Consider the following 14,669-nt stretch of genomic DNA (forward strand, 5'->3'; position numbering starts at 1 on the left):
GAAGCCTTTTTCATTCACGCAATAACATTGCACGGCCAGTGATTTGTGCAGTGTATAAAAAAATGAACCAGTGGCTAGGCAGCGGAGCTGCATGAGCCTATGGCGATGAAGCCCACCATGCCTGCCAAAGCCCGGCAGAATGGGTGGGGCGTTCTGGCTATATAAGCGGGCATTCGCCACAGGATTCTCTGATTTCTTCTCCTTCAGCGTTGAATATGTTTCTTTGCTGATCCAAAATTGCTCACCTCTCAACAGAGCTGAACTGCTACTCCTCCGCTACAGCGACACAGCAGTTCTAGTTGGAGATTGACCGATGTATCGATTTACCGATACTTTCACCGATATTTAAGCATTTTAGCATTATTGGATTTTGGTTTTGTAATATCAGATTCACTGATAAATGCCGCCATCTTGTGGATGTTTTGAGAATCGAGCTCAGGATTGCAATTGCAGCGCGTCTGAGGGGAGACGAGACTACAACAACGGCGTCTAGGTACTTGATTTGTTGTTGTTAGTGAACTTAATTTAGCATAACAGACAGTTATACATCAATTAGATGCATTACATAAATACCTGATATGTAGTTTATGCAGCTAGGCTCTAAGAAAGAGAGACCAGCTCATGGAGTCAATAAAGACGTAACTTTGCCTGAATTAATATGCAGCCATAAATGAGCGCATGTTAAAAGTAAAAGCACTGAATTTAATTATTTCTCTGTTCTCTATTTCTATGCTCCTTGTTAGTCTCGTGAAGTCAGAGTCACACAGATAATCCGTCAAGATCCTCTCCCAATAAAGACATAACTTTGCACAAATTAAATAATACAGCCATGAATTAGCGTATGTTGGAAAAAAAAATGCTAAATTAAATTCTCTCTCTGTTGTAAACTTTCTCCATCATTAGTCTTGTGAAGATGCTTTCATATTGCTATTCACTCAATGGGTTGATGTGGTTGATGCTCAGGAAATGCTCCAGCACGACCACTGCATGTAACTTTTAACAAGATTCACTTGTTTAAAACACCCTAAATTGTATCCACATGTACTATATAACCATTATTTTGATAATAAACATCTAAATAAATACAACTCTTTGGAAATTATTTATCACCACGAGTATACTCACAGTTTGAGTATAGTTCTGTGTAACTGCATAGATAAACCGTGCTGTCAGCAGGCATTTCATAATTTAGAACGACAAAATATTATTAATAATTTTGTGTAACATTCCAGTTGAGAAATGCAATAAAACACAATGTTTTTTCCAATATTACAGAGAATATTATTCAGTGAATTAACATTATCCAGTGAATTATTCTTGACTTTAGCTATTAAACAGCTTATAAATATCCTAAAACGGTAGTTTAAAATAAAATTGATATGACTCCTGTCCTTTATTTTCTCCATTTGAAAACATTAGACATTGTACATTAATTTAGCTTATTGTTAATATTAGTGTTGTTGCTGCTTTTTATAAATAATGTTTTTATTGTGTTAATATAAAGATTTAACATGAAAGACAAATTTTCAACACTTAAAAAAAAAAAAGATGATTGAAAAGAGGAAAAACCTCTTAAATACCCGTTCTGCATATCAGTTATCGGGCACATAAACATGCAAATAATTGGTACTGGTAATTAAAAAAAAAAAAAAAAACTATATCGGTCAATCGCTAGATCTACTAGTCCGTTTCCCCTGACAGCTTCCATCAATTCTGAAAGAGCTTATTTCTAGCACTTTTATTCTCGCTGTTGCTGCTGGTTCCATGTCTTGGAGTTGCTGTTTGTTTCGTTGTAAAAGCGAAACTACTTGTTTGGCCTTCCAAGAGAGGACACAACTAGAAATCAGTGGTTAAGATGTATTTCAACACCATTCCAGAACAGTGTGCTGCACATTTTATGGAGGATGAGGACTGTTTCCTGAACCAGTAGCCCGCAATGCATCTGTGGCACAATGGCTGTTTCTATAAAGTTGGTCAGTTCAAACTTTGCAAGGACAGTCTGGCACTCTTATCTCACAACCTGTAATTACGTTATTTATATTTAAATAATTTGCCAATGATGATTCAAACGCAAGTTTTGAGCAGTGTAGAGTTGGTTTCTCAGATCACAAATGCAGACGTGGTTTTATGTTTTCGCATTGCAATGCGTAACGCAATGCGTAAAAAGACAGTATCTTCTTCTTCTTGCGGCTTTTCCTTTCAGGGGTCGCCACAGCGAATCATCTCTATCCACCTATCCCTATCTTCTGCATCCTCCACACTTGCACCCACTAGCTTCAAATCCTCATTAATTCCATCTATATACCTCCTCTTTGGTCTTCCTCTTTGCCTCCTGCCTGGCAGCTCCATGTCCAACATTCTCCTACCAATATACTCACTCTCCCTCCTCTGAACATGTCCAAACCATCTTAATCTGGCCTCCCTAACTTTGTCCCCCAAACGTCCAACATGAGCTGTCCCTCTGATGTACTCGTTCCTAATCCTGTCCAATCTTGTCACTCCCAAAGAGAACCCCAACATTTCCAGCTCTGCTACCTCTTGCTCTGATTCCTGTCTCTTCCTCAGTGCCACTGTCTCTAAACCATACAACACAGCTGGTCTCACCACTGTCCTGTACACCTTCCCCTTGATTTCCCGCTGATATTTTCCTATCATACAGAACTCCCGAGATCTTTCTCCACCCATTACAACCTGCCTGGACTCGCTTCTTTACCTCTTTCGCACACTCTCCATTACTCTGGACTGTTGACCCCAAGTACTTAAATTCCTTTACCTTCTTCACCTCTATACCGTGTAAACTTACTGTTCCACTTCCCTCCCTTTCATTCACACACATGTACTCAGTCTTACTACGACTGACTTTCATGCCTCTTCTCTCCAGCGCAAACCTCCACCTCTCCAGGTTTTGCTCCACCTGCTCCCTGCTCTCACTACAGATCACAATGTCATCTGCAAACATCATTGTCCAAGGAGACTCCTGTCTGACCTCCTTTGACAACTGGTCCATCACTATAGCAAACAGGAAGGGGCTCAGAGCCGATCCCTGATGCAGTCCCACCTCCACTTTGAACTCCTCTGTCTGACCTACAGCACACTTCACCACTGTCCTGCTCCTCTCATACATGTCCTGCACCACTCTGACATACTTCTCTGCCACTCCTGACTTCCTCATACAGTACCACAGCTCTTCTCTTGGCACCCTGTCATACGCTTTCTCCAAGTCTACAAACACACAGTGCATCTCCCTCTGACCATCCCTATACTTCTCCATCAAAATTCCCAGAGCAAAAATTGCATCTGTTGTAATGTATAAAGACAGTATACATCATCATAATCTGTAATGGGTTTTATTGGTTTTGTCTCATCTAGTGATGTCTGGATCACAAAACAACCTTTTGATTTAACCGGATCTTCTTAGTGTACCATGTCTTGCTCTGCTTTGCTTTTGGCTCGCCTTCTTGAATAAAGAACATTTGATAGAATGCTTGCAGCATTTTTGATCTGCCAGTGTTTACACATAAAGATCATCAAAACTCCTCTTATAATGAGCAGTTTGATCTTTTTTAGGCAGATTAAAAGAGAATCCTGTCACTGATTATCACTGATTACTTCAAAATGGATTCGTCTGGGCCACGCTGAGGCAGCGCGCACAGGGGCTGACTGCACTGCTGTGAGAGAATTAAGTCTAGTGAGGCATTTTCTAAAAGCATGTTCAGGGAAAATGAATTTCCTCTTCTATTGCCAAACTGGGTGTTGGAGACAATAAAATGGGCTTATTCACTCCAATTTGCAGCTGCTACTTCCTAGTCCCCAAAAACAGATGGTGGCCTCTGGCCCATCCTTGATCTCATACACCTGAATCACACCCTCATGAAAAGGTCATTCAGGATGACTACACTGAAACACAGATCCTTGCGCAAATTCACTTGAGACTGGTTCTTTTAGTTGGATGCATACTTTCTGGCCTCCCGCACTTTTACAAAGTACATGGACGCGACTTTCTCCCCTCTGAGACTGATGGGAATCTGCATTCTTAATTACTTCAACAACTGGTTCTTTCTGGCCCAGTCAGAGGCAGAATTAATATTGCACAGGACCCTCCTTCAAAGCAACCTGGAGTGCCTGGGACTCAGGGTCAATTTTGCCAAAAGTTTGTTCTCCAGCCAATGAATACCGTTACTGGGAACAATTTTCAATTTGGCCCAAATGAAAGCTGTAGTCGCGCCAGATTAGCTCTGGCTATACGGAGACAGACGACCTCTTTCAAGATCGTTTCCGCTCGCCCTTTGAAAGAGGTGGGAAGAGGATTCCATATCAGCTGCCTGGAGATGCTAGCATTATGTTGATTATGTCTCTTGTGTCCTACATGAATCACCATGGAGGTCTCTCCTCCAAGCATCTCTTCACTCTCATAGAGCGCCTCCTGGAATGGGCTCAGCTCAACCTACACTCGCTGAGAGCAGCACATATACCGGGCATATTAAACCAAGATGCAGACATGTTATCAAGGAGCAATGTCCCCTCAGTGGAGTGAATGCTCCAGCCGAAGATGGTTCAGATAATCTGGGAGATCTTCAGCAAGGCTGAGGTAGACCTCTTCACCTCAGAAGGCAACTCTAACTTCCCAATTTATTTCTCAAAATCAAAGGATGCGTTTGTCTACAATTAGCCCAACCTCCTCCTTTATGCTTTTCTCCCGATTGCACTGATACCACAGGTAGTCAGGTGAGTAAGGGAACAGAAATACAAGGTTCTCCTGGTGGCCCCCCTCTGGAAGAAACAACCATGGTTATCAGAGCTAACTCAACTGTTGATAGCGTACCCTTGGCCTGTTCCACTGAGACGGAATATCCTCTCTCAGGTGAACAGGACGATATGGCATGATCTATGGGCCCTGAACCTCTGGCTGCTCAACAGGAGCCTTCCAGCCTCCCAGAGCGAGTTCTAAACACAATTTCGGAGGCTAGAGCCCAGTCTACGGGATGCTTCTATGCCTTAAAGTGGTCTTTATTTTCTCTAATTGGTCTCTAAATCACAGCACAGACCATCAGACTTCCGATTAGACCGGTGTTGTCATTTTAGGAAAAAGGTGCTGGATAAAAGACACTCAACATCCACGTCAAAGTCTATGTGACGGCCATAGCAGCTTCTCGTGCCCCTTTCAAGGGCCAATGGGTGGGCAGACACAGCGGAGTCATCTGCTTTCTAAGGGGTGCTAGAAGGCTGAATCCACCGCATCTCTCTACCATCCTTTCATGGGATTTGCCCACCGTGCTGTGGGCCCCGAAGGGCCCTGCCCTCAAGCCACTACAGTCTGCCAGCATTCGGCCACGATCGCTGAAGACTGCCCTGCTTATAGCTCTGTCCTGAAACAAAGGCACAGTTGCATACCTAAAGTGCTCTCCACTCCATTCAGAGCACAGATCATTACGCTCTTTGTGCTTTTTCCCTCTGAATAGGACAGTGAGTTATCTCTGCTCTGCCCAGTCAGAGCTATGAAAATCTGTATTGAGCATTCCACCACCTATAGGCAGTCAGAGCAACTCTTTGTCTGCTTCATAAACTGCACCAAAGGGCTACCGGTCACGAAGCAAAGACTCTCTAGATGGATAGTTTCCTTTGGCCTTCAATGTCCCATTGGAGTACAGGCCCACTTAACTAGGGGCCGTATTAGAGCTGTAATCGGGTATTAAAAGTTAGGCCCAACAGGACCCGAGCCCGACAAGTACATTTTGATTGACAGTTTTTTAAAAGCCCGAACCCGTTTACAGCCCGACATTATTCAAATGTGCACACACACACACAGCTCTTTTGACTTTGTCAAAAATGTGTCATTTATTCATGTTTTAACATAATTTATTAATAACTAACGTAGACTACACCACTTGGAAGTTGGAATAAAGAAATAAAATAAGTCCTCTATGACATCTCAGCACTCTAAATAGACATAGGCTCCTTTAGCCTATACATAGACCAACGCACCAATAAAAACGAGTCTTTTTTTAACAAATTAAATTAAGATAAATTTTAAATTAAGATGGTATTTGGCAATAACAAAATTAAGATAAAGGCTCCGGATTTGCTTTGCCACTAGCAGCTGACATTTAATAAAAGAATAATGCCAACATTAGCGTATATACTCTGTCCACATTATGCATTTAAGACTCCATGAATATTTCGTTTTCATTTTAAAAAACTTTATTAATCACAGCGATTAGGCGAAGCCTACATGTTTTTGGAAAATTATTGAATCCACTGTAGATGGCTTCAGCATGTTCCTACACTCACTGATGGTGCCTCATTATTCTCATTATAAACATGGCCAATATTTTTCCACACTTCAGACTTTGCTTTAGCTGCTGGTGCAACCAAAACAAAATCACAAGACGCAAGCCTCCGTTACACCTACTCAGCATCCATTTTCGCATCTTTCTCATGCTAATCAAAACACATCACATCGTTTAACTCGCAAACCGGAGCGCAAGACCGAGCCCGACCCGAGCCCGTGTAAGATGATCTAAATTAAGACCGAACCCGATCAAACTCGTCAGTACTCGTTTCTGTATCTCAGAGAACCGAGGTTACGTTAAGTAACAGAGTACGTTTTTCAATTCATCTGAATGGATGTGCAACGCACCTGAATTTGACGTACCGTAAACTCTAGTGCAGTGGTTCCCAACCTTTTTCAGCTCGCGGCCCACACAACCAAACACATATGTTTGCGCATCCCACTGCAAAAGAATTAACTAACTGTTGTTGGGTTAATAACTTAGTACTCAGAAGCTAGATTGTTAACTGTATTTATTGAATGAAATAGGGCTGTGCGAAACGGACAAAAAAAACCTTTTTTGCGATTTCGATTTTAATCACAATTTTGACTCACACATATGCTTTACAGCAGGGGTTCACATGTAGGTTACTCCGTCTGCAGTGTGTACAGTATGTGTAAGCGGTGCAGAAGCAGCAGCGAGAGCACATTAATGTAACGCGAAAGCACATTAAAATAATGCACGATCGCGAATCTCTCTGTTTGCACGCAGATTTCCTTTGCTCTGTCACAAAACCAGACGTGCTTGCTCAGATACATGCTGTTCTCGCCCGGGGAGAGTGCAAGAACTTAAAACGTGTCTCATCTCAATCAAACTGCGTCTTGTGTACTCACAACTGTCTCTATGCTCATGTGCTAGATATCAATTATTTTCGCACGTTTTTATTTCTAACCTTTTACCGCGTGCAGTGTGAACGCTCTGATCTGTTAACATGGGCTCGGGAAAAAGGCGCATCACAGACAGTGTGTGAAACGGGAAAACCAGATCCAGGCAGAGCTCAGCAGGGTAGACAGTATATTATGAAATTATGTAATTATGTTATGACTTAGACATTTTTACATATATTAACGATATTATTATTTGTTTTAATAGTAATTGGCGACCCACTAAGGGGGCGCGGCCCACAGGTTGAAAACCACTGCTCTAGTGTATTGTTATATTTTCCTGTCAAAATAACAACATTCTTTTGGAATCCTTCAGCTTTTAAGAACTGCCAGGATTTCCAGTAGTGGGCGGAGCAAATGCGCAAACAGCAATCTCATTGGTTGGCGCTCACCTATTATTGTCCATGTTTCGATTATTGTAAATCAGTTTGAGCAAATGCACAAAACCCTTATTAATATTCATTAATCCAGGAGCTCATTAATCCTTAGCTTGTTCAAGTGTTTTTGCAATGGAAAAACACACTGTGTTCAACCAAGTCTCTGGCTTTCTCACACAGAACCTCCTCGACAGCAACCAGTCTGGTTTCAGAAGTGGACATTCAACCGAGATTGCCTTGCTCTCAGTTGTTGAAGCCCTAAGACTGGCAAGAGCAGATTCCAAACCTTTAATACTTATATTGCTGGATCTGTCCGCTGCTTTTGACACGTATAACCACCAGATCCTTCTGTCAGCCCTATTGACATAGGGCATCTCAGGAACCGAACTCCAGTGGTTTGAGTCTTCTCTTTTGGATAGGTTCCTCAAGGTGTCTTGGAAAGGTGAGGTGTCCAAGTCGCGACATCTAACTACTGGGGTGCCTCAGGGCTCTGTTCATGGACCACTTCTCTTTCTGTCTACATGGCATCACTAGGTTCTGTCATTGAGAAACATGGCTTTTCATATCACTGCTATGCTGATGACACTTAACTCTCATTCCATCCTGATGATCCGACGATAGCTGCTCGCATCTCAGCTTGTCTGTGTAGCTTGGCATTTCTTGCTGGATGAATGATCAACACCTTCAACTCAACCTTGCCAAGACAGAACTGCTTTTGGTTCCATCAAACCCATCATTTCATCACAATTTCACAATCCAGTTAGGCAAATCAACCATAACTCCTTCAAAAACAGACAGAAGCCTTGGAGTTATGATTGATGATCAGCTGACTTTCTCAAACCAAATTGCTAAAACTGCCTGGTCCTGCAGATTTGGTTTATTCAACATCAAAAAGATCAGGTCCTTTCTTTCGGAACTTGCTTTACAACTCCTTGTTCAAGCTCTTATTCTGTGTAGGCTGAATAATTGCAATGTTCTCTTGGCAGGTCTTCCAGCCAGTTTTATCAAAACTTTACAATTAATCCAGAACGTGGCAGCAAGATTCATTTTAAACAAGCCAAAAAGGATGCATGCCACACCTCTCTTTACCATTTTGCACTGGCTACCGGTAGCTGCTCGTATAAAATTCAAGACGCTAATGTTTGCCTAAAAAACCACTACTGACTCTGCACCCCATTACCTTAATTCATTACTTCAGATTTATGTGCCCTCTAGAAGCTGGCTACAAGTGAACATCACTTTATTGTGCCATCCCAAAGAAGCACAAAATCACTTTCACAGACTTTTAAATTGATTGTTCCCTCATGATGGAATGACCTACCCAATTCAATCCGACCATCTTCAAGAATCGGCTAAAAACGAATTTCTTCCATCTTTATTTGATGCTCTAACCTTAGCACACTCTATTCTAATTCTACTAAAAAAAGATAATAATAAAGTAATTATACTCTTTTAGATGTGCACTCTGTTTATTTATTAACACATTGTCTGTTTTTTTTTTTTTTTTTTTTTTAAGAAAGAAACTAACACTAGCTTCTCTACTCTTTTGTATTCTATCTTTTCTTTTTTCACTTGCATATCATTGCTCTTTTGTTGATTTTGATTACTTCCATTGTCCCCATTTGTAAGTCACTTTGGATAAAAGTTTTTACTGAATGTAAATGTAAATCTGATGAGCAAATTTAATGTCAGAATATCCCTTCATGAAAATGTATCTGCTGCTGTGGGCTACGCACAATTATTCATTTGTTTGTTATAGTATGTCTGTCATTTTCTTCAGGAGCATCTCTAACAGAGTCTACACTCAAGATGGTTCCTCAGGTGGTAAACGTACAGGAACTGAAGGATAAAGGTCCGCCAATACCTGTGTCCACCATCATCAGGTAAGAGACCTTAACACTGCAACCACGGCAGGGGAATTATGGGCTGTTTGTATGATTTTTCACACTGACTAAAGCGCCGCTGGAAGCGCTGCGTAAGTACTGATTGAAAATGCATGCAATATGCATTATTCTGGGTTGTTTTTGTGTTTGTATAACTGTGATAGTTCATTCACTATGACGCAGAGCTCACACCACAAATCACACACGCTTATTATGCACAGCATAAGCATGTACTTAGAACAAATCTAATGTTCATTTGCTGTGCTGACTGCTTGTGTGTGTGTGTGTGAGAAATCCTCTTTCTCTGTGTCTAAAATGAGGGAGACATCAGGGTCTGTATTTATTATGGGCTATTCATGTGTACAGTGTCCCGTTTTATCCTTTCACATGAGCTCATCTGCCCTCAGGGGTGCATTTAGACCACAAATGTGAGCACGCTCAGACCCTCTTATCTGCAGCGGTGCATGATGAACAACAGCAGCTGGACTCTTGTGTTGACCTATGTGACCAACAGCAGCTCTCATTTAACTGCAGAAGCGCACATTAAAAGATTAAAGCTAGAATAGCTTTGAATATTCATAAAATAACATTTCACATTTGCTGGACTGGATGGTCACATGACCACACAAATCTGTCCATCACAGAACACAGCACATTACTGTTTGCTGTTTTAGTTATTGCTATAGTCGTCAGTATTATTAATGTTATAGTTATTTTTATAGTTAACTTACTGATATATTTATTAATAGTTATAGTTGTCATTAACATTATTATAACCAATTGCATTATAGTTACTTCAAATATTGTTAACATTTTAGTTCTTTATATTTTTGTAATAGTTATTACAGCTATAGTTGTTGATGTTAACAGTAACTATAACATCAGCCATGCATTTTCAAATGGCGGAGTGTGGTCCTAGCCTCAGCTTGAACCTCGGGAGACATTATGGCAGTGGCAGCACCTTAAATAAAGCGAGCAACGCTTCAAAACAATGGAGCAGTTCACACCACAAGCTCTCAGGATTGTTTATTGTAATGATCTTTCAGCTGTATTTCTTTAAACACACCAGACACACACATATATACATATACACACGTGTATTTATTTATTTATTTATTATCTCGAGCCAAACACACTTCATTCATTCCCTTCCCATGTGCATTGATTCTCTATAATGACCGTAAAGTGCCATTTAAGGGCTGCAAGTGATGTGGTTATCCCCTTTACGTGCGAACATCGCCGACGGCCCCAGTTTATTATTGTTTCACTTTCACAGCACATTAAACATCACTGTCTTACTTCATCTGGACAAACTGTGCATCAATTGAAAGTTTAAAGACTCTAGTTTCGATATTTGACCAATATTTTGATAAAACATTGTTGCAGTGACAGATATTTAGTGATTTATGTCAGAAGTGCAAAATAATAAATCCGTATTATGCCACATTTTGAATAGAAATTAATCACTCACTCATATTCAGTCAGGTCAGCAGCGGTTTATTTGTGTTCACATAGACTCACTGAACAGCGTCAATAAGGATTTATAGACAAAAGATGCATATCTGCGGAGATATATGGATATATTTATCTGATGATCTGATGATAAACAGCCTCTCCCAGCGATCTGTGTGTGCGTGCAGTAGTCACAGCTCGTGCGGTGTGTGACTCAGACTCTGATTGGGCCTTGCAAGTGTCAATCTTAGAGTTTCATATCTGGACACCGCCCCATCGTGTCACATGCTTCCTGCACACTTCCTGGTAGTTATCTGGCCAAAACAATAGGTTACTTGCGTAACCCCGGTTCTCTGATAGCATTAAGTGAGGTGTCTCACTATGGGATACGCCCCTTCCGCGTATTCCTCAGAAGCCCAATACCATTACGCCAGCCCCAATTGGCTGGCAGTCATGACGTTGCGTCAGGGAGTGGCTCCCTCCTCTTGGTATAAAAGGAGCGACGCAACGTCATTACGACATTCAAAACAAGCATACCTCTTCCTCGCTTCACACAGCAAGGAGGGTGTTCTGGTGAGACACCTCACTTAATGCTATCAGAGAACCGGGGTTACGCAAGTAACCTATTGTTCTCTTTCAAGCATACGTTTCGGTGTCTCACTATGGGATATCCTAACTCCCGTATTGCCAGATAGCCTGTCTCGAAGTCTCCTGCCAACCAAAAACACTAATATAGGGCTGGTCAACACTTAAGATCCAACGCTCAAAACGGCATGTGCAAACGTTTGAGCTGTAACATCCAGTTTATAGAACCTCGCAAATGTGTGCGGTGAGGACCAACTCGCCGCTTCACAGATATCTTGTAACGTGACCCCCTTAAAGAGGGCCCATGTCGTTGACATTCCTCTTGTTGAATGAGCACGTAAACCAGACGGAGGCGTAAGACCCTTACTGGAATATGCAAGAGAAATTGCCTCCACTATCCAGTGGGATAAACGCTGTTTAGTAATCGGCTTCCCCGTACGCGGCTTCGCCCAAGACACAAACAGCTGATCACTCTCTCTGAACACTTTAGTCCTCTCAGTGTAAATGCGCAGAGCACGCACCGGACACAACGTATTCAGCCTTTGCTGTTCTGCTGAAGCAAAAGGCGGTGGGTTAAAGGCTCTTAACTTGAGAGGAACAATAGAATTGACCACTTTGGGCATAAAAACAGGATTAGGTTTCAAAAGCACCCCTGCGTCCCCTGGCATAAATTGCGTACACGCTGAATTCACAGAAAGTGCGTGAATTTCACTTACGCGCTTCGCTGAAGCCAAAGCTAACAGCAGCGCCGTCTTAAACGACAATAATTTCAGGTCAGCTTTGTCCAGTGGCTCAAATGGAGACACAGAAAGCGCATCAAGCACCAGAACCAAATCCCATGACGGAGAGATCGGTTTCGAGACTGGCAAAGCGCGACGCGCACCCTTCATAAACCGGCATACCAAAGGGTGCTGCCCCACAGTTTTGTTATCAAAACCTACATGACAGGCAGATATTGCGGCAAGAAACACCTTTACTGTTGAGAATGCCTTACCCTGATCTATCATATCCTGCAGAAACGATAGGATAACTGCCACTGAACACTGAAAAGGGATTACGTGTCTAGCCGCGCACCAACGCTCAAACACGCCCCATTTACATTCGTAGAATGACCGAGTGGACAGGGCCCTGGAATTCTGTATGGTTCTGATGACACTGTCTGGCAGACCAGCTGCATTCATATTTAGCCATTCACTGGCCAGGCCCACAGTGCCAGGCGTTCTGGATGAGGATGAAATATCTCCCCCCCCGCCTGTGACAGCAGATCCCTGCACAGTGGCAGGGACCACGGCTCTGCGTACAGCATATGTATGATCTCCGCCAGCCAAAATTTCCCCGGCCACCGCGGAGCCACCAGTATCATTCTCAGCCCCTCCTCCCTCACTCTGTGAAGGGCTGGAGATATCAACGCAATCGGTGGGAACGCGTACAGGAGAACGCGAGGCCACTCGTGCGCTAGTGCGTCTATTCCTAGAGGCGCGCTCTGATCCTTCAGAGAGAAGAACAGAGGGCACTGAGCATTGTCCTGTGACGCGAACAGATCCACTGTCGCTCTGCCGAAAATGCTCCAAATTTGGCCAACCACTTCCGTGTTCAGCTTCCACTCTCCATAAAGGGGATTTCCCCTGGACAGCATATCCGCACCCCGGTTCATTATGCCTTGTACGTGTGTAGCTCTCAGGGATAAAAGACTGGCATTGCTCCACAAAATCAGTTTGCGTGCCAACATGTGTAAAGGGAGTGATCTGAGACCTCCCTGTCTGTTTATGTATGCCACAACTGTAGTGTTGTCCGTTCTCACGAGAACATGATGTCCTTTCAGAAAAGGAAGAAAATGCTTCAACGTCAGAAAGACGGCCAGCATTTCCAAGTAGTTTATGTGACAGTGGCTCAGATGGGGACCCCATCTCCCGTTCACTGCCCTGCCCTCGTGAATGCCCCCCCAACCGGACAACGACGCGTCCGCCGTTATGACCTTCCTGGTCTGGACAACGCCCATCGGTGCCCCTTGTACCAGAAAGCACGGGCGCCGCCAGTGACGCAGTGCCAAGACTGCGGCGGACGTCACTCTCACTCTCCTCCGGGAGTGCCGTAACGGGTCTAGTCTCAGAGAAGCTACCCAGCGTTGAAACTCTCTCATAAATAGTCTGCCTAAGGGAATGACTATTAGAGCTGAGGCCATCAGACCTAATAGTCTGAGGCATGTGCGAAAAGAAACATTGTTCCCCTTCCGAAATTCGGCCAGGCATTTCGTAAATTGTATTACTCTCCCCTCTGACAGTCGCGCTCTGAATGTCACTGAGTCCAGTAACAACCCCAGATACGTTATTGACTGTCTGGGAACTAAAACACTCTTTTCGGTGTTTAATTTTAATCCCAGTTTTTGTAGATGTACTAGGAGCATGGCTGTGTGATCTCTCGCTTTGTGCTCTGATTGAGCCGTCACCAGCCAGTCGTCTATGTAAGTAGCGAGACGAATGCCTTTTTCCCTGAGCGGAGCTAGGGCCGCTTCTGTACATTTCACAAATACCCTCGGACTGAGAGATAAGCCGAAGGGAAGGACTAGATATTCGTATGCCACGCCAAGGAATGCAAACCTCAGAAATTTCCTGTGGGGTGGATATATTTTTATGTGAAAATATGCATCTTTCAGGTCGATTGATGTAAACCAATCGCCTGGGCGCACCAGTTTCAGAAGTGTAGAATGGGTGAGCATTCTGAACTTGTACTTCCTTAGGTATTTGTTCAGTGTGCGAAGATCTAATATGGGGCGGAGAGCTCGAGTCCCTTTTTTCGGGACTAGGAAGTATCTCGAGTAAAACCCATTGTGACTTTCCTCGGGTGGGACCACTCTTATTGCCTTTTTGTTCAACAGTGAGGTAATCTCTTCCTGAAGAACATGTACTAATGCTCCCCGCACCTGAGAATAAATGATTCCCTTGAACTGCGGGGGAGAAGTTGCAAACTGCAGTCTGTAACCGTTTTGTACTGTTCTCAGCACCCAACGAGACTGCGTGCATTCTCGCCAATAGTTTATTTGCAGCGTTCCGGCGCCATCGTATGGCCGAGTTGAAAACGGGTTTGTGGTCTGTACTGCGCATGCGCGAACACTTATCGCTTGGACAGAGTTTATGTGGCTCACCACCTTCAGCGGAGCGA

General features: G+C 43.1%; 1 protein-coding gene across 3 annotated transcripts in view; it reads left to right on the plus strand.

Moving 5' to 3' along the window:
* The window catches only part of nup214 (nucleoporin 214), a 63,856-nt gene that overhangs the window by 19,933 nt on the left and 29,254 nt on the right, over positions 1-14,669 (plus strand). For all 3 annotated transcript variants that reach the window (XM_052591666.1, XM_052591667.1, XM_052591668.1), the window contains exon 24: positions 9,371-9,473. In XM_052591666.1, the coding sequence (XP_052447626.1) occupies positions 9,371-9,473 (103 nt within the window). The remainder of the gene's footprint in view (positions 1-9,370; positions 9,474-14,669) is intronic.

Source organism: Carassius gibelio, chromosome A5 (assembly GCF_023724105.1).
Source record: "Carassius gibelio isolate Cgi1373 ecotype wild population from Czech Republic chromosome A5, carGib1.2-hapl.c, whole genome shotgun sequence".
NCBI classification, from domain to species: Eukaryota; Metazoa; Chordata; class Actinopteri; order Cypriniformes; family Cyprinidae; genus Carassius; species Carassius gibelio.